Source organism: Canis lupus, chromosome 13 (genome assembly GCF_011100685.1).
Source record: "Canis lupus familiaris isolate Mischka breed German Shepherd chromosome 13, alternate assembly UU_Cfam_GSD_1.0, whole genome shotgun sequence".
Taxonomy (NCBI): Eukaryota; Metazoa; Chordata; class Mammalia; order Carnivora; family Canidae; genus Canis; species Canis lupus.
This window is the reverse complement of record NC_049234.1, coordinates 46,068,537-46,091,467: the sequence shown is the minus strand read 5'-3', so window position 1 is coordinate 46,091,467 and position 22,931 is coordinate 46,068,537. Positions and strand designations below refer to the sequence as shown.

Genomic DNA, 22,931 nt, shown 5'->3' with positions numbered 1-22,931 from the left:
CCTTCTGCCTGGCCCTGCCTTATGCGGTCCTCATGCTGTAGTGTTGTATGTATTACATTTATGTGTATTACAAACCCCACAGGGAAGTGTCAAAATTACTATTCTTAATGCTCTTCATTCTTTCTTGAGGATCTGGGTTTCCATCTGGTATCATTTCCCTTTGGCTTGAAGAACTTCCTTTAACCTTTTTTTTTTTTGCAGTGCAGGTCTGTTAATAATGAATTCTCTTTATTTTGGCTTCATCCTTGAAGGATCTATTTATGGGCTTTTAAGAGTTCTGCATTGACAGTTTTTCTTTTTTAGCACATTAAAGATGTTGTTCCGCTGTCTCTGGCCTCTAATTTCTGATGAGAGATCAGCTTCCAGTTGAACCATTCTTTTGTGAAATGTCATTTTCCTCTCGGATATTTTTAAGATTTGCTTTTTGCCTTTGACTTGTAACAGTTTGACTGTGATGTGCCTTGGCTGGCCTTCTAGCAGTGTTTATCCAAATACTTGGTGTTTGTTGAGCGTCTTAATCTATAAATGTATTTCTTTCACCAAGTTAGGAAATATTTCGCCATTATTTTTCAAACAGCTTTTCTGATATTTCGCCATTATTTTTCAAACAGCTTTATTGCTCTTTCTCTCCTCTCCTTCTGAGACTCCAGTTGTATGTATGACATTTTCTAACAGTTCTCTGAGTATCTGTTAATTTTTATTTCAATCTTTCCTTTTTCTTTATTCTTCTCATTGGTTAATTTTCTGTTGATCTGTCTTCAAGTCCACTTTTTCTTTCCTCTGTTATCTCCAATTCATTGTTAAGTCCATCTGGCTTATGAATTTTTCAGTTCTGGAATTCCCATTTGATTCTTTTCTTTTCTTTTTTTTTTTTTTTTTTTTTCTCTGTTTCCCTGCTGAGATTTCTTATGTTTTGGTTTGTTGTGAGTATATTTTACTTTACTGAGAATAGTTACAATAGCTTTAAAATTCTTGTCTTCTAAAAAAAAAATTCTCGTCTGCTAATTTTAACGTCTACATCGAGGACTGGTTTCAATTGTCTTAAGAATGTCTCCTATTTTTCCTGCCTTTCACACATTTTGTAGGTTTGAATGGTATCTAGGACATTGAGGATGTAAAACTTGGGAGACCCTAAGTTCTGTTATATTTTTTCAGTAAGTGTTAATGTTTGAGTTCCAGCAGGCAGTTTATCTTGGTTGGATGCAAACTACAAATCTGTTTCTTAGGTGGCAGCTTGAATCTTGGGTCAGCCCTTTGGTCTCTAGCTGAGTGCTGTGAGTGTATGGACTCTGTGCATAAGCGGCTCAGTGGTCAACCAGAGATGTGGGCAGACAGGGTTGGGAATACCCTCTCAGTTCCTCCCCTTCTTGCCAGTACACATGGTCTTCCCAGATTCAGTTTTCTGATTCCAAGGCCAGACAGACTGTATTTGTTCCCAGATTCCCATCTAAAGGCTGTGTAACCATGAGCTTACTCTCTGTAACTTTTCTCCAGGTGTGGACTCTGCTTCCATCTGTTTGTGTGGTTTCCCCAACACCTTCAGGTAGCTATTTTTATTTATAGTTATCTGAGCTCTATAGTTTTTCTGGAGGAGTGTTCGAATGGCAAGATCTTAGTCATTGCTGGAGCCAGCCTTTCATTTTAGCAAGGGGGCGTCAGACAATAAAAAAAATACAAATAAAACATTTGTAATATGAAGTAGTAGTATTGGTTACCTGTTGCTTTGCTTACAAACCACCTCAAAACCTCTGAGACTTAAATCAACTATCATTTATTATAATTCATTCAACTATGAGTTGGCCGAGGGTCACCTGATTTAGTCTGGACCTGGATGAACTTGTGTGTTTGTATTTTAGCTGGCTCACTTATGTATCTGCTGGCTGGCTAGGCATTTTGCTCTAGATTGGGCTTGGCTGGGGGACCTTAGAGAGAACAGCTCTCTTCCATGGGTCTCTCGTCTTCTTCCTGAGAATAGTGGGCTAGCCCGGGTTGATCCTTCTTACGATGATGACAGAAATGCAAGAGAGCGACTTCATAAGTGCTTGTTCAAGCTTCTGCTTATGACATGTCCTCTAACACTCCACTAGTCAAAGCAAGTCATTCAGGCTGAACTCAGAATCAAGGATGGGAAGCACATCTCTTGATGAGAGGATCATATGGCAAAGAAGCCAGTGTAGGCAGTGGTGAAGACTGGGGGCCTTTCATACATCCTACCATAGAAGTAACAAGTGCCATTTAAAAAAAAAAAAAAGGGCAGAATGATGGAGTGTGTGTATAAATATATACATGCCTTTTTTATACAAAACTGGAATTAGCTTATATGCGGTTGTATAGTCTATTTATTCATGTAATATTGTATGATATCCACCATGTAGTGAACCATTCCCAGTTCTTTGCCCATCTTAGGCCATTTATAATTTTTATACCCCTCTCTGACTTTTTGAGTGTCTTGTCTATTTCTGAAAGCACTTTACATGTATTATTTTATCTTTACAACAGCTTGATGAAATAGGTACTCTTACTGTCCCCACTTTATAGATGAGGAAACTAAGGTACACCAGGGCTAAGTAATTGGCCTACAGTCATCTACTGGGTAAGTGGCAGAGACAGGATATGGAACTGGAAAGTCTGTGTCTACGCCCTTTCTTGTGTGTACTAGTAAAAGTATAAAAGTCTGTCTACATTCTACATCTCCTTTAGATAAGGACCTACAGTAGAGTATTGGTCATAGGGTGGTTGTCACACTTAAGGGAGTGTTTTCTCATTTTGCTGCCAATTGACTGAATACTTCAAGGTTGTTTCTGTGCTAGTTTGCACCCCCTACCCCCCCCAAGAGAGGAAAACACCAGGCTTGCCAGTGTACGGCTGGAATGCAAGCAGTTTTACTCAGGGAACGTCAGTAAGTACAAGAGCCAGGCTTGGTGTGGTGTTAACCGCAGGAGCTGAGAAACAGCTGGGTCAGTGAGCCAGCTGCTGAGAGCAGTCCACAGTAGGGTGGCCTGTATGAGCCAGGGCTCCAGGCCAGCTCCGGGTCCAGCAGTTAGCACAGTTAGCACAGAGCTCTGCAAATGATGGCTGCTTTCCAAGCTCGGGGACAGGTGCACGTGCGGTGAGTGTGACCCTCCAGCCCAGCACACATCAGGCTCCCTGGCCCCAAGCGCAGCTTGGATGATGAGGCTCGAGAGCGAGTGATTTCAGGGCAGACAGTCTGAAAGGTTGCCTACCTGAGTAGTGAGTTTTCGAAGTCTCTTGTCTCTTTTTCAATTTTTCTCCTTCTGCCAGTTTGGGCTGTATCAGTGTTTGTCTGATACTTCCTTCTTTGGAATGACGGGCAAGACGAATGGGGAGGAAGAGAAATCTGGTTGAGTGTTAATTATTAAAAATTCTGAATCAAAGCTGGAACGGGACTGTGGTCAATTGAGAGTTGGGGATTTTCTCTAGATTGGGTTGTTTTTGGTGTAACTAGTTGCCAGCGAGTATACAAAACTGCACATGACTGTGACTGCATTTTGGGTTTTGGTTACCAATAAGTGTTCAAAATTTGACATACTATGTCCATTATGTATTTTGTACCTAATACTTTTTCTCTTTTTTCTTTGCTTCAGGTTAGTAGCAAAGATGAAGATTTTCTTGACCTTTCTGTCGATGTGGAGCAGAATACATCCATTACCCACTGTCTGAGGTAACCTCATGAATTCTGACTGTGATCTGAGCTTTTGATCAGGATAGTAAATAAGTGGGGGGGGGGGATATACTATATTTCCTCAGGAGGTAATCTTCCTTTCTGTTAAACCCATATAATCCTATTATTTTCTACTTCTTTCCCGAGAGAGATTAAAAATAAGTATATGTGGTCTAGAGAAGAAGGATCCTGTGGAGAAGAAAGAGGATCAAGTGAAAGTTGTTAGTCATTACGTTTAAAAATAAATTTTAATCTTTAATACGGGTGTAGGCTTTGGCTTTCATCAGTCTGGCTCTCACATCGTTGTCTCTGACACACATGATTAATAAACGCTACCCATGCCTACGTGACTCTTTCTTTTTCTAAGCTAATTTGAAAAATTAGGTACTCTTGAGCTGAGAACCCATGAGGGAACTGCCTGTTTCTCCATCTTTGAGCATTCTGTGGAGATCAGTGATGGAAAGAAATTCCTCCCTGTTAGGGTTGAGAGGAGGTAAGGAGCTGGGAGTGCAGAACAGTACGTGCCTGGGATTCCATGCATATTGTTTGTTGACTTGAACATTGGAAATGTGCCCAGAGTCAGTATAGAGACACGATTCCCTTTTCTCTTCTTTTATTCCCTTCTTCCCCCTCCTGCTTTCAGTAGGTCGTGAGGACTTAGCAGCAGCCAAGCCCCACTCCAGACACTGGGCATGGCAGACTGAGAATCAGAATGTATGTTCTAGGGGGAATCCACAGATGACAGCTGGTGCTTTGAAGGAATGAAGTAGGTCTACAGAGTGATTGGGTGTGGGGATTCCAGTGTGGACCTCGTGGTCCAGGCAGGCCTCCCGTTGCTTAGGATACCATAGCTCAGAGACATTGTATAGCGTTGGACAAGGCACTGTTGATCTTTGTCAATGGCGACTGGGTGACAGAAGCGTTATTTCAGGAGTTCAGGTTACTTGGAACCTTTTAGGTTAGGTTAAGGGGACTGGCTGTGGTAGTTGGCTGTTGGAAAGTCATCTTGCAGGGTGATGGCACCAGCGCCAACATGGAGAGCTTCTTGGTTCATCTGCATGTCATGTGTCGTGTGGGGTTTGGGGAGCTGGTTGCTCTCTGGTTTCCAGGGGTCCAGGGCCTCCTCCACTCCCTGCACTGATGAGTTACCCAGTTACACAGCACTTCCTGCTGGAGTGGCCCACCAGCCCGTGTGTCCAAGGGCCTTAGGTCTAGGGGCAAGTATGTTAACTCTTTATTTGGAATGTGTTTTGTAGGCTAAGGTGGCCTCTTTTTCTTCTAAATGGTTCTGTTTATAGCATGAGTTCCTAATATTCCTGTGAGAAGAAGCCTTTTTTTTTTAAATTTCTCCAAGGTCTAATGATCACAGGGAGTGGAAAAAGTTATGGTTTTGCCCACTTTAGTTGCAGATGAAGGAATGGGAGGAAAGATACTATTTGCCTCTCCCCCTCCTTTTTTATGAGTTGGAGTTGGGGGGAATTTGGTTAGGTTGACTGCTTCTCCTCCCTTCAAAGAAATTCCTGGGCTGCTCAAAAGGGCAGATGGCAGTGGCTGTAGCTTTGAGATCTCAGTCAGCCAGGTAAAAGGCTTACTGGTTAGTTATGATTTTAATCTTTGGAGAAACTTGTTATAAAGACATGTAACTCAGATTTATGTTTCATTTATTTATTTAAGAAATGTATGTGTTGGTCATGCATACCTGACAAAGGTAGGCTGGAGGCATTTGGAGATGTTAAAGCTGGGATGGAAGAGGATGAAAGAGCTTTGGAATGCCTTTTATTTTTTAGATTTTTTTTAAATTTTCAAAAAATTTTAAAGATTTTATTTATTTATTTGAGAGAGTGAGCGAGCGAGAGAGCATGAGCAGGGGGAGGAGCAGAGGGAGAGGGAGAAGCAGACTCCTCGCTAAGCAAGGGAGCCCGCCATGGGGCTCGATCCCGGAACTCTGGGACCATGACCTGAGCTGAAGGCAGATGCTTAACTGACTGAGCCACCCAGGCGCCCCAATATTTTATTTTTTAAAAGATTTATTCATTTATTCCAGAGAGAGAATCTCACAGACTTCCCCACGTGCAGACAAGGGGCTCGATCTCATGACCCTGAGATCGTGACCTCAGCTTGAAACCAAGAGTTGGATGCTCGGGGGGGCTGAGCCACCCAGGCACCCCTAGATGCCTTTTAAGCAACACTAGATTTGCATCTGATCGGACTGACCGGGCTGGTATTCCCAGATCGCTTGCCCTGCCCCTCTTTCACATCATCCCTAAAGTAGAACTTGACTGACTTCCCTATATCTGCCCTCACACAGGCCTGAGATCTCACCACCACCCCAACAGGAAGACAGACCTGTGCTGGGTGTTGCCACTCACCCTCACGCCCGCGGAGCTCTGGCCTGGGAGCAGTGGCAGCTTTCTAACCTATCCCAAAAGAAAGAAGTGCCAATGCCTGAGAAGGGCCCAGGGAATCAACGATGCCAGCTGGTCCCTTAGCGTTTTCCACCTGAGACAAAAGAGGAAGAATGGTTTTGGGCCCCTTCCATGGTTCCGTTTGGTTTGCATTCTTTAAGGGTCTGGTTTTCAAATCAGAACTATGAATTTTCTCCTTACCATCTGCATCTCTCCTGCCATGTGATACATTCTCTTTCTTTCATTCTGATGACCAAAAAGAAGCCAAAAATCAAGCTAAAATTGTAGGATTTGCATCGTAGGATTTGAGGTCCCTGCCACCTCCTTCCAGATGACCAATTAACAGTATGTTTTCCCTGCTTTTGTCCCAGAGGAATGATGAAATAAATAGTGGTTAAACTCAGGGTGCAGGTCTCTAGGAACCGTTAAATCCTTACCGTAACGGAACTCGAACCCTGGCACCGCCGACCTCGGCACCATGTCTGAGGCAGGGTGAGCCAACTGTATCGTGAGTACCGAGACTGTTTTTCCTTCTTTTGAAAAGTTCAGGGATGGCCTCGGGCAAAAACTTCATATACGTGGAAGTTTATCTTAATTATCCTTCCATGGCCTTTTGGGTATTTTTTGCCTTTCACTTCGTGCCTCAGCCCCTCCCTGTGGCTCCTTCACAGAAACCTCTTTAAGCTCCAGGAAACCACTTCTTCCCCTGTCTTCCTTGAGTTGAAAACACCTGTTCTCCCAGCACTGGGGAGGTCAGCTGGGAGGGACGTAGCTCTTCATTCTCCCTTAGCTCTATTTTAAAAATTTATCTTCTCTAAAATGAGTTCCTTTTCTACTTATTTTGAGAAACCTCCTTTATTTTTAAAATCTTGACACTCAGCGTGGGGCTCAAACTCACAACCCCAAGCACGATACTGACCGAGCCAGCCAGGTACCCCTGAGAAGCTTCTCTATACTGAGTTTGTACGCATCCCTGCCAGCCATCCAGTGCCACGTTCCTATTTATTGATTTCTCTATTTCTCTGACCTATGTTTGATTATTATTGATATATAGTATTTTCTAATATTTGACATGTGTCTCTTATGGATTTCTTTTTTCCATCTTCTTTAATATTCGAATCAATGGTTCTTACATTTTGGTGTGAATGAAAGTCACTTTGGAGAAGTTGACAAAATAGAAGCCTAGTTTCTATTCAACTTCAGTCAGCTTGGGCGTCTTTTTTTTTTTTTTTTAAGGTTTTAATTTTAATTCCGGTATAGTTAACATGCAGTGTTATATTAGTTTCAGGTTTACAATATAGTGATTTAACAATTCTACACGTCGTTACTCAGCACTCATCATGGTGGATATACTCTTTTTTTTTTTTTTTAACATTTTATTTATTGATGAAAGAGAGAGGGGCAGAGACACAGGCAGAGGGAGAAGCAGCCTCCGTGCAGGGAGCCTGACGTGGGACTTGATCCCGGGACTCCAGGATGACACCCTGAGTCGAAGGCAGGCGCTAAACCGCTGAGCCGCCCAGGGATCCCGATATACTCTTAATCCCCGTACCTATTTCATCCCTCCCCTCCACACACCTCCCCTCTGGGAACCATCAGTGTGTTCTCTGTAATTACTAGAGTCTGTTTCTTGATATTTCTTCCTTTTTCTCCCTTTGTTTTTGTTTCCTAAATTCTGCATATGGGTGAAATCATAACGGTATTTGTCTTTCTCTGACATTTTGCTTAGCATTATAGGTCCATCCATGTTGTTGGAAATGGCAGGTTTCATTCTTTTTTTATGGGTGAATAATATTTACAGCTAGATAATACACACACACACACACACACACACACACGCCTTCTTTATCCATTCATCTATGGAGGGACACTTGGGCTGCTTCCATAATTTGGCTCTGGCTGTATCCAACCTCCGTAAGCCTGGGCCTCTATTTTTAATTTATTTTCTAGGTGATTCTAACACCACCAGAGTTTGAGATCCACTGCTCTAGATCTTTGCTGCTCAGGCAGTGGTCCTTGGGCTAACAACCATCGGTATCACCTGGGAGCTCATTGGAACAGCATCTTAGGTTGAATAAATGAATGAATGAATGAATGAGTGAAACAATCTGCATTCAGACAAGATCTCCAGGTGATTCAAATGCATGTTAAGGTTACAAAGCTCTGGGAACAGCGGCTCTCAGACTTCCAAGCCTGCGAGAGCCACCTGGGAAGCTTTACGCTCTCAGCCTTCCAAGCATATTGGAACCACCTGTTCTACCTGGAGAGCTTCTGATGTAATTGAGTGGGGGCCAGGGGCAGGGATTAGGCATTGAGATGGTTTTTGAAAGCTCCCCAGGGAATTCTAATGGGCAGCCAGGAGAACTGCTGATGTCATCCTTAGAACAAAGCTTCCCAACTGATGTGCCATAGGAAATAGGTTACAGGTGTGTGTTGATCCCCCTGCACTCCTGGGAGGCCACGCCGAGCCTGGAGCTGCCAGGGCTCCAGGGCAAGCCAGAGGAACAGCCACATCGGTTTGCCCTTCTCCATGGTGTCATTTGTTATGTGGATCATGACATGACAATTGAGAAGCATTGCTTGAGATTTTTTTTTTTTTTTTTTTTTAATCAATTACTGGGAGCAGCCGGGTGGCTCGGTCGGTTAAGCATCTGCCTTCGGTTCAGGTCATGATCCTGAGTCCCCGAGTCTGGCTCCCCACTCAGTGAGGCGTCTGCTAGTCCAGCTCCCTCTGCCCCTCTCCCCATCCCCTGTGCACACACTCTCTCTCTGTCTGTCTCTCAAATAAATAAAATCTTTAAACAATTGAAAATAAAAAATCAATTTCTGATCTATGGTGCTGAGTGGAAAAGTTATAATTGTAATAAAAAAATGTATCAAACATGGATGTTACCTTGGACACACACAAGCTGTCATTACAATAGTCTTTCCACCCAGAAAGTCTTTCTTCAGTTTTTCAAATTTCCTTGTATACATTTTTATAAGGTTTCATAATTTCCTTTGTAAAGACGTCTACTTCTTACTAGATTTATTCCCAGAGTATATTTCTGAATGATGTTTGACTGCTCCTATGACTCTTTTTAAAAGAAATACAGAGTTTTGTGCTTTCCTGCAACTTTGTGCTTTGGTCATTATTCCTGAGCCTCAGAGAGCCTCTGTACTCACTCCCTCCTCTTTGACTTTCTCCTTGAAAGGTTTCCTCAACCTTTGTTGCCTGCTTTTATTCCAGCAGCTGGTCAGCATCTGTACAGACAGACCTGCTCTCCCTCTGAGTTACCCGCTGGGGTCAGCGCCTTTTCCTAAGTTAGCCTCATTTTCCAGTTCTCAGTCCACAGGTGCCCTGGAAGCATTACCGTGTCTCTCTTGAAGCGTGAGCCCCTGGCCAGCTGGGGCGGGACAGGAGGGTGGTCATTTGTAAATGGGGCCTGCTCATCAAGTACTAACTTCTGCTGTATTTCCACCTATCTGGGTCTGCCAATACTTCAGAAAACTTTCTTTGAAAAACAAGAGTAGAAAGTATTTAATTTCTTATTCACTGCTCCGCTTGCCTTGATTATCCTGGCTCTTGAGCTGGATAAAGAGTTAGATCTGCGGTAGACATCCCAACGATGTGAATCTCCATCATCACCCAAACTCTCCTCCCCCTCTCCCTGCCTCCCACGCACCAGTTCCACCCCAATCCTGTGTAGGCCAAGAAAAGTGTTCACATCCGTTATTTCATCAAGAGTTAGCCTGCGTTCATTCAGCTGAGTCTGAGCCTCTCTTACGCACCAAGCACCCGATATCTGAGAGTAGAGTGTAATTGCCTTCTAAATTGTTTTCTTGCCTCTCAGCCTTCCAATCCTTCCTCCACAGTGCTGTCGGACAAGGTGTTCCTCAAAAGCACTGTCTGATTATGTCTCTTCCTTGCTAAGATCGGTTAGTGGAATTCTAGAGCTTCCGAGGCCCACCCTGTCCTTTGCCTCCATGTGCCTGTGCTGCCGCGGCCCCTGTGTCTGGGGTCCTGGACAGACCTTCCCTCCTGGCACACCTTCCCTCTTGGAGAACCTGACTTCAGCATCATCCCTTGGAAATGACTTGCATTACCCCAGTTCAGGTTCATCTCTCCTTCCTTTGTGCTTTCCCCTGGACTTTATATGCGTGCTTCTGTCCTCACCCAGCCAACGGATGGAGTGCCGTGCTGCATCGGGCCTGTTCTGCGTGCTGGGGATGTGGCAGTGAGTGAGATAGACACAGAGAGGGGAGGCAGGTAATCAAATAAATAGGAGGATGGTTTCAAATACTTGCTAAGTGCTCCGAAGAAAACAAGACAGCAAGCAGGATAGAAGCTGAGTGGATTTGCAGAAGGTGGGCAGAGGAATCTTCTCCCAAGAGGTGACATTTATGCTGAGCTCTGAACAATGAATGGAGCCAGCCACAGAAGCATCTGGAAAGGAGCTGTTTAGGGAAGCAGCACCTGTAGAAGCCAGGATGGCTGAAGGCCAGTGATGGGGTAGGGTAGGAGCTGAGGTCAGAAGAACAGTCAGGGGTCTGAGGACGGAGGGCCTGTCGACCATGGCAAGGTATCTGGATTGTATTCATTCCTAAGTGTCCTGGGGAACTGCTGGGGGGTTATCAGTGGGAGAATTGTGTGGAATGATATTTTTCAACCTACACTGAACACTGCCTGTGGCTCACTTGCGCGTGTCCAGTGGCCCGGGGGCCAGCGTGAGGGCAGGTGCTTCTGCGAGCCCCCAGCACCAAGGCCAGAGTACTGTTGATAAACGTTTGCATAGTGAATGACGAGCAATCCGGGTTTTCTTCTGATAAGCTCTGTTCAAGTGTGTGAGTCAATAACAGCATGTAAATAACATTTTCTGTTTAATAAAATCTGATCATTCTGGTGCTAGGACACTCCCTATGAATAAAGAAATATCACAGGCTTTTTCAGGACTCTAGGGTATTATTATATTCTGGATGTTCTTAGCCTTTGAAGCAGTACCACAGGAATGTTAAGTAGGATCTCAATGACCAGAAAAGAATGAGAAGCCATGACATTTAAAAAATGAAAACTATAAGTGGTGCAGTAAAACCTCCTGATAGGGGTGGCTACAGATATAACACTGCAGTGGCGTTTGTTCTCAAAAGGAGCCGAGGTGCAGAGGGTGCCGGGGAGCCGGGGATTGTAGGAAGCGGGCATCTCCTTCCCGTAATTAGGGATTTTCTTAGTTCAATCTAAGGGCAGTTGTATATGATTTAAATTTCATCATCTTTACCTTTGTGCTCTTTGAAAATGTAGACCACCTGAGATACACCGTTTTTCATTACACGATAATATCGCCTTGCATTTTACGTGATTGACTTTTCTGGGGATCTTTCAGTGTAACGATGGGCGTTTATAATAGTATTTATCTCTTCTAATTTGTAATCTCCAGGTTACAGGTAGTTTTGTTGAACCTTGAGATTTTTTTTTTTCTGAATCATTTGGAACCTTGATTTATATTTGTCTGTGGTCCCGTGAAATAAAGTTCTCCTTGAAAATCTCCAGTGGTGAACTCCTAACCCAGGGCAGCAGACGCGGTCCAAATGGCAGTCATAGCAGCCACTCATCAGAAAGATCTTTTCTCATTACTTCTTTCCCCACGTCCACTTAAAAATGGCCCTAGGTGTAATAAAGGGTTTAAAACGTGGTACGCCACGTACATTTTGGACTGTTTTCTGAGTTGAAAATATTTTTCTCTGCAGGGATTTCAGCAACACAGAAACCCTGTGTAGTGAACAAAAATACTATTGTGAAACATGCTGCAGCAAACAGGAGGCCCAGAAAAGGTGCGTAAAGGATTTAGCCCAGGGGGTGGCTTTGTGTTGAGGGAAGGAACCGTGTCTGATTTTTGAATCCCAGTTCCGTGGGCTCATGGCCAAGTAGCTTTGGAGAAGTCAATTGCCTTCCTCCCTGGAGAAACCAGGAAAAGAATGCCTCCCTTGGAGCCTTGTCCATTTGCGTGATTGTTGGATCATTTGCTCATTCATTCCTTCATTCAGCAAATGTTTATTGTGTGCCGTGTGCCAGATCCTGTGTGGGGCGAACGAGTGGTGGTCATATAGAATTACTATGCCCTTGGGATGAAAGGCAAGTTATAAAAAAAAGAACTTAGCATTATAATCCGTAGTAGATCTCTAGTAATGTTGTTGATATTGCCTAAGTATCGGAACTTCCTATCCAGAGACACAAGAGTTTAAAGAAGTTAATCATTTAATATGGAAACACGAGGAAATCAATAACACATCAGTTATATGGATAGGTGATAAGAAATCATCACGTTTTAAACTGATAGAGGATCCATGGTTGCTTGTCCTTTTACTACCACCAGCCGCTTACAGCCCCTGGACAGCGTGCGATAGATAATCAGGGATTCTCTGTTATCTGCCCCAGAAGTCAAGAAACTTGACATGTTAATTATCCCATGAGGCCTCACTGTGAGTTAAGCTCACCCTGCCCACGGTTGTGGAATATTCAAAATAACTTGCAGAAGCTCATTACTGCTGTCTGAAACCTTCAGGGGTCTAGAGCTGAGGTGCAAATAATTTCTCTGCCCAACCTCCTCTGCTCTTTCCCCCGACTAGACGTGCACGTCTTTCCTTGCTGCATCAGAGCTTATGAAAGGTTAGTCATCCTGCCAGATGGGAATGGAGGTGATAGGCTTTCGTGTGTGATCAGGGCAGCTCGTTTCTGCTCCCCGTCCTTAGCCTCTCAGTCTGCCCAAGGCCAGCCGGCCCTTCCCGCGTGGGATGGAGGTGCGTACTGCTCAGCCCTGGAGGTTTTATGGGTTCAAATATTCTGTGTTCCAGTGAAATGTGGGGTTCCCCATGATTCTTAGGTTTCTTTTCTTTAAGACTTTATTTATTCATGAGAGACACAGAGAGGCAGAGACAGGCAGAGGGAGAAGCAGGCTTCTCGCAGGGAGGCCGATGTGGGACTCGATCCCGGGACCGGGATCATGCCCTGAGCCAAAGGCAGACGCTCGACCGCTGAGCCACCCAGGCATCCTGATTCTTAGGTTTCTGCTGATGTTGTCATATTGCTTATTATTTTTTTTTCATATTGCTTATTTTTACAATTGGGGTTTTGCCTCCATAGATGCCTGAACAGTAGTCTTTTAAAATTTGCCCTTTTCAAATAACACACATTGAAAATGTATATAAGCTGGGCAGCGTTGACGCTGACTCAGGATGGAAGGTGACCGAAGGTCCTCTATGCTAGCAGAATCATCTACATAAAATGTTTTTGTGATTTTTTTTTTTAACTGAGAAATATTAATGGTCACTTGGTGAAAAACGCTTTCTGTGTTCATGTGAGTTTGGGAAAGGCTGCATCAAACAAGAAGGAACAGTTCCTTTCTGGAAGGATCTCTCAAAACCTCCAGTTTGCCAGTGTGCAGGGAGGAGCCTCAAAATAGGTGGCCGCAGAACCCCAGCCTCTGCTAACACCTCGAGTGCTCCAGCAAGCAGGGTTGGGGAAAGGTGGCCCTAAGCGCCTCCCTCCTCTGAATGAGGCGCACAAGGGGCTCGCATCTTTTTTTTTTTTTTTTTTTTCTCGAAAGCTGCCACCTGTCCTCTCCGCTGTCTCCAGGTGGGGTGGAGGGAGGTGGAGCCGTCCAAATATCGTTCCTTTTCTGGAAGGCAGCAGGCAGTAAGGGAGAGCTACCGGCCGTCACATTTTTAGCGCTACAACGATTCAAGACTGTCTCATTTGACCAAACAGAAACAGAGACCTGCTGTTGCACTTGGCTCTCGCTGGCTGTGCCCCAGTTAGCCGAGCAAAGTAGGTTAGGCCAGTGTGTGTAAGCAAGCGTGCTTGGATTCCTGCAAGTGGTTTGGCTGTTTGCTGGCTCGAGGTCCGGGAGACCCCGGCCCGCCCCCCATCCGTGTGGCCGCAGCGTGTCTGTCCCCCTGACGGCCGCTGGGGATGGCTGATGTTCTGTTTCGTGGTTTCTCAGGATGAGAGTGAAGAAGCTGCCCATGATCTTGGCCCTGCACCTGAAGCGGTTCAAGTACATGGAGCAGCTCCACAGGTATACCAAGCTGTCCTACCGGGTGGTCTTCCCGCTGGAGCTCCGGCTCTTCAACACTTCCAGCGACGCCGTGAACCTGGACCGCATGTACGACCTGGTGGCCGTGGTGGTTCACTGTGGCAGGTGAGGGCAGGTGGGGGGCGGGGCCCGGCCCCAGCTGCACCTTTCCCTGGGCCGCGGGACTCCGCGATGCTGGCCCCTTTTGACAATGTCATCCAAGGTCTTCTTTGTCATTGCGAGAAAAATCTAAAATGTGCTGGTATAAATATTCTTTGTGCGGTGTTCAGCATTTACCCCATCAGAAGAAAGAGAGCAAGAGAGAAGGATCCTAGTTATGGAGATGTGGTGTGTTTGGCTGAAAGTCCTTTTGAGCAGATATCTATATATTTTTTTATCCCATAGCTATAGATACAAGCATGGAAAAGTCTGCTGACATGCGCCTGTTTGCCATCCTTTGCACAGCTGGGACGGGTTCGTGTTCTCCCCCCGCCCGCCGGGGGTCTGGGGTGGGCACATCCCCCAGCAGGCATGTTTTCTTCTCCGTCTACGTGGACTGGATTTCGGTGCACACGTTTTGACGGGAGGGCGCGTGGTTGCCCTCAGAGGAGGGGACTGACTGACTTCTCCCCCTGCGCGGTCAGAAACCCAGCTTCGCCTCCACAGCACCTCGTGTTTTGCCCCCTGCAGGGTGACTTGAAGTCACAGGATGCTTTCCCACATTCTCGGGATCCTGGGTGTCGGTCAGTAATAAGCCCGCTTCCTGTTTGCCCCCGAGCAAGGGTCCTGCCGGCAAGCACACAGGAGCCTGGTGATCTGGACACCAGCTGTGAATGCTGGGTGGGAGCCCACAGCAGGAGGTGGAAGGAGGTCCGGGCTGGCGGAGCCTGGGACCTGGGGGCCGTGTGGCCTAGGGGGCACGGGGGCTGCTGCGGGCAGGCAGTGCGGACACAAGTGCTCAGATGTGTAGGGCACAGGGGGGTTTCAGTAGGGATATCTGGGGTGGGGGGGACTAACCGCTGGGCCGCTGGAGAGGATGAGGTGGACACTGTCAGGGAGACCTGCAGGACGAGTGGAGCCTGGATTCTGGAACAGTTTCCATATGGGGGGCAGGGGTCGGAGCAATCCTGGTGTCGGGGGTTGGAGGAGCCCTGGCGTCAACTCAGTCATGCTACTACTACCTGGCCTTCATGAAATCTTCCCCACCGGAGGTGGGATTGTCCTCCCCCATGGAGCAGGGCCGGCTGTGCACGTGGGGCCCACGTGGCCTTCGGCTGTGGGCACTGGGAAGCCCAGAGCTGAGCTCTTCCTCATCCGTGCCGCGACCTCCTGGCCCACAGGTGCAGCAGGTGCACAGTCCCATTCATGCATTCCTACCGCGAGTTATTCTTTGAACACTTGTGTCTTAGGCTTGTGGCAGGGTCTGCGGGTATGTCCGTGACCATGAGCCCTGTCCTCAAGAAGCTGAGGGTCCAGTGGGAAAGGTAGATCATAAGGAAACACCCCGGCCTGTCCGCACCAAAACCAGACCCACCGGGAGATAACTTGTGAGGTTGGTGAAGGCTGTGAGGAATGAACGAGGCAATGAGAGAGGGCGGTAGGAGGCACCTCTTCAGGGGAAGTGATCGGCGGGGAGTAGCTGCCGAGGTGACATGTGGGCTGAGGCCTGAGGGATGGAGTGGGCCAGGAATGCCCGGCTTGGGGAAGTACTTCAGGCAGAGGCCAGCAAGGGCAAAGGCCCTCGACGTGAAGAAGCGGTGTGTGAAAACAGCAAACCAGTGGGGTGGGGGTGGGGGTGGGGGTGATGGTGGAGGGGTGGGGGAAGAGCGGCTGGATGACCTGGGAGAAAGGAGGCAGGAGCAGATCGTGTGGGTCATCCTGTGTTTAAAAAAAGCACACCGGGGATCCCTGGGTGGCGCAGCGGTTTGGCGCCTGCCTTTGGCCCAGGGCGTGATCCTGGAGACCCGGGATCGAATCCCACGTCGGGCTCCCGGTGCATGGAGCCTGCTTCTCCCTCTGCCTGTGTCTCCTGTGTCTCTGCCTCTCTCTCTCTCTCTCTGTTACTATCATAAAAAAAAAAAAAAAAAGTAAAAAAAGCACATGGGCATCTGGCTGACTTGGTTGGTGGGGCGTGCAACTCTTGATCTTGGGGTTGTGAGTTCGAGCCCCGTGGTGGATGTCGAGATTATTGGAAAAGAAAGCAAGCCAAGGCGAATCCACCTTTTGAACTTTAATGATGGTACACCAAAAAAACAAAACCGGACTCTAGATTTAGGGTTAAAGCCCCTCCGTTGTGCAAATCTAGCCACATGGTAACAGCAGTCTAATTCTGCTTTTTTTTTTCCCCCATATTGTGTGATACATACCTTTCCATTTGAGGACTTGTTCATATACATTATGGTCTGACATACTTCTAAAACTCTGATGATGCCGCTCCTCAAAATGCCCCGGTGTCTTCCTGGCTGGCCCACTGCAGAGTCCAGTTTTAACTACGCGACCCCATGCCGCGTTGCCCATGGGGCTTCCTCCCTCCCCTCTCCCTGGCTCACTGGGCTCTGGCTTCCTTGCTGTTCCGTGAGCACACCAGGAACCACCTCCCCTCCCCCCACGCCCAAGACCTTTGCACTTGCCATTCCCTGTTCCCAAAACTTCCGTCACATAGACCCCGGCTTCTCACCATCACCCGCGTCTCTCTCGGGGAAATTTCCTTCTGCTCAGATCTCATGTTAGCAGAGAGGCCTCTGTCAACACTTCCCTCCGTCACTCACCATGCGGTTACTCTGGCTTTATCCTTCATGGCACTCGTCACCCCTTGACATATCTTTTAGTTTAGTCATTGCCCATCCAACCCTTAACCCGAGAAAGTGGGGACTTTGTTTTCTTCACTGCCTTTTTTTTTTTTTTTTTTTTTGGTCTGGCACAGAGTAGGTGTACAGGAATTATTCGTTTTTATCTGTTGAGTTTGAATATCTGCTTTCCGGAACCATTGGACTGTGGGTCCTTAGAAGACCGATGCTTTTGCATCCTTGCAAAACAGTCCCTTGTGTTCAGCACAGCACCGCCACGTGGGTCTTCCTCCGTAAGTTGTGGCCAAGCAGAAGCGAGTGTGACCTGTACCCGTTCTCTGTCCTAGTTTGTTCTAGCAAATCCCTGCTTATAGAGAGCTGCGTAGTTTTCTAAAGAGGTAAACGTTAACTCGATGACTCTTGTTTGTTCTTTTCCAGTGGTCCTAATCGTGGGCATTATATTACCATTGTGAAGAGTCACGGCTTCTGGCTTTTGTTTGATGATGACATTGTAGAGGTTGGTATGCACAGGACTCTACAGTGGGGCGAGGGTGTGCGCAGACTGTATTGTGGGGCGTGTGTATGTGTGGACATTTCCTAACATAGGCCGGTTTTCCCATAATCTGGCTTTTGGAAACAACTTACCTTTCTCTCAAAACTAGATTTTGCTGCTCTTCGTTCTCTGTGGAAAGGGAGGAAGGAGTGTGATGTGGGGGCTTATTCATACCGTGCTCTTGTTAACTGACCAGCTGTAGATGTGGGATCTCTGAAATCACATTTTTATTTTTATTTATTTATTTTTTTAAAGATTTTTTATTTATTTATAGAGACAGAGAGAGAGAGAGGCAGAGACACATGCAGAGGGAAAAGCAGGCATCATACAGAGAGCCTGACATGGGACTCGATCCAGGGTCTCCAGGATCACGCCCTGGGCTGCAGGCGGCGCTAAACTGCTGTGCCACCGGGGCTGCCCAGAAATCACATTTTTACTGAGTCCCGTTTTCCAGTGTACCTGAAGCCCTCTCTAGTACAGACCAAGTAATAAATAAAAGATTCTATTCAGATTCTTTCATTATACCACATTTTCCTCATATTGATTGTAAAAAAAAAAAACAAAAAAACAAGAAGACAAAAAAAAAAAAAAGTTTTTTCAGTCTGTGGGACCTAAAACTCAAGTGCTCCATATATTGATTTTGTGGTAAAGGAGAGAATTTCACACTCGGACAAGGTCCACTTTAGCTCCTAGGGTGACACTAAAGGCAATGAATTTTGATGATCTAACAGAATTAGGGTTATTCCCAAGCACCCCCCCCACCTCGTCCCCTGCCCCCCGTCCCCCCGTCCCACACACCATTTGAAAGACAGAAGCGCTGGCTGCTTCAGAGAGGGCCCACGCGTGGTGGCCTGATAGATGAAAGGGTGGCTTTCCTCCTCAACGATTTGCGATTTATGTCATCGTGCCCCTTTGTCAAATCTGCGGAATTACCCGTTCGCTGTCGGAAGTTCCCAGTTGTCATTTTAGAACAGCGTGTCTTACATCTGCTTGTTCATCCCAGTTCGTTTTGCCTTCCTTCCCTCAGTCATCACGTTAAACAGTTGTATTCTTTCGTCTCTCTTCTGTTGCAGAAAATAGACGCCCAAGCTATTGAAGAATTCTATGGCCTGACATCGGATATATCAAAAAATTCAGAATCTGGATATATTTTATTCTATCAGTCAAGAGAATAACCTGAAGAGCTGCGGGACTAATTCCATATGGGGCGGGGTGTTCAAAGCCCTCTCACCTGGTTTCCCCGCAGACTTTCCTCCCCAGCGGCCCACCAGTGGTGTTACGCCAAGTCCAGTGGTCTGGCTGTGTTAGACTTTCTCTCCCTTTGTTTTTTTGTTTTTTTGTTTTTTGTTTTTTTTTACATGCAGCACTACTTGTGGTTTTATTTTAGTCTGAGGTAGAGTTTAACTGCAATCAGATCGTAGTAAGATGAGTATGAGTAACAGTTGCTAATTTTAGGATCGGGTGAATGTTCCACCACTGGCTGTGTCTGGCTGAATCAGAGTGACGTGTCCTGCGAATGTGTACAGTCCACGTCCCGAGGGCCTCCTGGGATGGCGTCTCCATGCATTCCTTTCCCGTGTCCCTGGAAGCTCTGCTCCCCCGTTGTAGCCGCCCTGCCTCCTGTCTGACAGAAGGACAGAAGAAGAGTTAGGTAGATGTTCACCTTTCAGGGCCGCAACTCCAGCTTTACGTCTGTGCAAGTGAGAACGTTTTAAAAGTGAGTAACCTCAGCATTAAGGTCCTCCTCCAGGTGGAGACGGGGTGAGGAGAAGCCATGCCCGGGCTGGGCTCACCCAGCCTGAAGAATCGCCGAGGTCCAGAAGGTGTGGGGCTCGGGCCAGGCAGGGGCAGGAGACGGAGGCTTGTGTGGACAAGTGAAAAGTTACTTTTCTTATCTTTCTACCAAAATCACGTGTCAGGAAAAGAACCCTCTGCTGTTCGTTTGTAGTGACCGTCCCCTCCCGTGAGGTCCTGTGCGTTGTATCTGTCCTCTCTCTGGCCCCGCTAAGCTATCCCAAGGCGTCCCCCAGCTGGGTGTTGTGCAGCCTGTGGTCGCAGGGTTGAGACGCCACGGGGACTGCCCCCTGGCACAGCTGTCATCCCCCAGTCAGCACCCATCCTTCTCTGTCAGGAAGGACACAGGCACTGGGCCCTCACCACCTCGGTCCACCTGTTCATGCTTCAGCCTGTTGACTGAGGCACGGGTGGGCCACGGGGCCACCATGGAACCTTCCCTACAGGGATAACTGGAGTTAGCTGGGCATGAAGGGGGGGTCACAGGAAGTGTGAGTGGGTGGGCGGAGGGGCGAACAAAACGGTGGCGTTTCTTTGGCTCAGACTCCTAGAATGCTTGACGAGACGGTTTTTTTTTTGTTTTGTTTTTGTTTTTGTTTTTTTTTTTTGTGGAAGAACCTCATCTCACTGTAGTTACTTTTACCTTGTTCACTTTTGTTATATATGTATTTATTAGATCGTTTGAGTATTGGTACCTTTTATTAAAAGGGTCAATTTGGTGTTTTGCTGTTAAGCTGGTTTTTGGATTCTTACAAACACTCTGAGTCATAGATCTTGGCTTCCTTTGGGAAGTCAGTCGACTTCCATTCACTCTAATATACTGTGAACATATTATTTTGTTACCTAATAAATCAGCGAACGAACATGCAGATGTTTGGCATAATGTGAACTAAAATTGAAATCGAAAATGTTGGTGGCCATTTTGTAACAAGAGCATAGCACTTTATCTAGATGAAAACTGGATTTCTTGTCTTTGAGATATCTTGAACTGTTTATTGCTCAGAACCTAAATAAGCATGCCGACGCTTCATTTGTTCATGCTTGAAGTGAAATGTTCTACTTTTCACTGGAGAAGACAAAAACAGGGTGATCTTCACGTTATTGTTTTATACAAGTGACGAAAATATACCTTGCCTTGTTTAGAGGCAAATTCATATTTATAAATATTTTGTCTTTTTTTTTTCCTCCATGAAACATATGCAGTAATCACTTACCTGGAAGGTGAGTATTTATTCTGTTTTTAAGGAGACACTTTGCAGTTGGAGATGACTGATAGAAGAAACTGTTTGTACTATATCTTACCCATGTATCTGACCACAGGTTGCAAAGTTTAAAAAAAAGAAAATGGTTCATATCTAATATATTTGGAACTGATTCATAAGAAAAACTATTAAAATTATCTTTGAAATGACTCTTGAAGCTAATTTATTAGAAAACAAAAGTTTCAATTGGAAGCCTACAGAAGTAAATATCTAAATGCTAAGTTGTAGATTCAGTGCATTTCCATTATTATTGTTATTATTTTTATTATGTGTGTAAAGAATTTTCCCTAGTGACTAAACAGAAGACATTGAAAGGATCAGTTAAAATTCAGTATTCCTGGATAGAGGTTAGAAATAAAAAAAAAAAAAAAAAACAAGTATGGAAGATAATGCAAAGGCATTAAAATGATTGTGTGATGCATGAAGAGAAGATTGGAGAAAGACCAAAACACACTTATCCACTGCTACTCCATCAGATTTTTAAGCTGTAGAGCTATCTGGTCATTTCTTTCTCTTCGGTAAATGAAACAAACCCTAGGCAGCTACATTTCCCCCAAATCATTTCACTTTACCTAAAGACAGTAGCAGGCAAACACATTATTTTTCATCCCTCATTCATTGCGTAAAGCAGAGAACGGTGTGAGATGTGTGAGACCATTCTGAGGTCAGCGATAGCACAAAGGCTCAGCAATATTCCCAGCACAAAGGCTCAGCAATATTCCCTCAAATGGCAGGGGTTTTGTGTGTCATTTTCTGGCAGGAGTGAGTAGGCCTGCTGTATTTCTTTTAACTGCTGCGGGTTTTAAAAGAAGTCACAGTGTTTTCCACTTAAAAAAGACAGGACACATTTGCTTTATTGGTTACTTTCTAGCTGAGCATCTAGATTATGGTACAGTTGGCTTAAAAGGCATTTGTTTAAAAGCCAGTTTTGGCAAAATGAATGACATCCGGTCCTACTACATGGATACATTTTCCATTCCAGGGCAGCATGAAGTGGACTGGTTCTCAGAGAGCCAAGGAACAAAACGAGAGGATGTTGGCTTAAATTGGCAGGCAGTCGTATTTGGTTTTACGGCCTGGCATATTTTGGATTTCAGATGAAATGGGGAAAAAAAAAATGACAGGAATGGTCCCTATGCATTTATTTTCATGGATATGCTTAATTTCATGGGCATGCCTAACAATGAACTATGTTCTAACTGGAGCTTAGGACTTATTTTAGATATTGGAGTGTAGCTTTATTACAGATGGATTTTATCTTTAAACATTGCATTTTGATCAACTTTGTATATTCACGTGTATTAAAATATCGTGCACTAAATGTTTTGCCCTCATTTGCTATTATATGGTCAAGGCATTTATTAGCACTATTGTGATTAACTCATGTAAATGGCATGGGTCAGGGAAAATTATTTCCTACTTTTCTGCCTAATTAAATTTCTGTTTTCCAGTATTACGTTAATTTATTTTTGGCCTCCATTTCTTTGTAACCAAAATAGTTACTGTATTTGTGTGGCATTCATTTGATTTTGTTGCTGAAAAAGTTTAGTTTTTATTTAAGAATAATCTGTACCTTAATTTTTTTAATGTAACCAATTCAAGCACTTTAAGCAATAACGTCAATCTTGTGAAATTTCAATCAGTTTAACACCCCGCCTCTAAAATTGTTTGCAAAAAGATAATAATAATAATAAATAAATAAAATAGGAATTCTCTTCCTAGAGAATTATATCTTGATAACATTACACACATGGACCTAAAAAAAAAAAAAACCCTTTTTGATACAATGTGAGTTATTGGCAAGTCTCATGTCTGGGTAATCATTCCAAACTTAATTTTGAAGCAATGTAAAGAACATTCTGGTCATTGTGATAGATAAATGCGGTGCTACTGTCAAGGTTGATAAAGTCAGTGTTCTGAAGGTAACTCAGTCCTGCTTCTGAGTGAAAAAGATCAACCGAAGTAATCCAGAAACCTGTATTTGGGGAATACCAAATTGAGGATATCATTTTTTGGGGGGGGGATAAGAGTCAGGTATATTATCAGGTGAATTCCTTAGCTGGGGCTCTGCATATTAAGATTTCCTTTTGCTGGTTATGAAATAGAAGATCCGTTCCCCAAACAAAGTGGCTTCCAGCAGCTGGTTTCTAGGCACCAGTGGGGCTGCGGTCCTGGCCCGGTAGTAGTACTGACAGCCAGCCCTAGGCTTCTGGGTGGTTCCTGAGCTGTGGGGCCCCGCAGTGGGGCATGCACACCCCTCCCTGCACTGCCTGCCCGACACCAAGCCTGCAGTTAAAATGCTCAAGGCTCACCCCTCCCCCTCCCCCCCCAAGCCAGTCCCTTCAGGAGTTCTGTGTGAGCACGAGGTGGTCATCTGAATGCATTGGCCTGGGCCCAGTTA

The 22,931-nt window shown here is 45.4% G+C and overlaps 1 protein-coding gene across 8 annotated transcripts in view; it reads left to right on the top strand.

The window, feature by feature from the left end:
- Window positions 1–22,245, top strand: part of USP46 (ubiquitin specific peptidase 46) — a 93,324-nt gene extending 71,079 nt beyond the window's left edge. For all 8 annotated transcript variants that reach the window (XM_038556081.1, XM_038556075.1, XM_038556077.1 and 5 more), the window contains 5 exons: window positions 3,606–3,682; window positions 11,812–11,895; window positions 14,064–14,261; window positions 17,360–17,438; window positions 18,548–22,245. In XM_038556081.1, the coding sequence (XP_038412009.1) occupies window positions 3,606–3,682; window positions 11,812–11,895; window positions 14,064–14,261; window positions 17,360–17,438; window positions 18,548–18,649 (540 nt within the window). In that variant the 3' untranslated portion in view covers window positions 18,650–22,245. The remainder of the gene's footprint in view (window positions 1–3,605; window positions 3,683–11,811; window positions 11,896–14,063; window positions 14,262–17,359; window positions 17,439–18,547) is intronic.
- The last annotated feature ends 686 nt before the right edge of the window (window positions 22,246–22,931 follow it).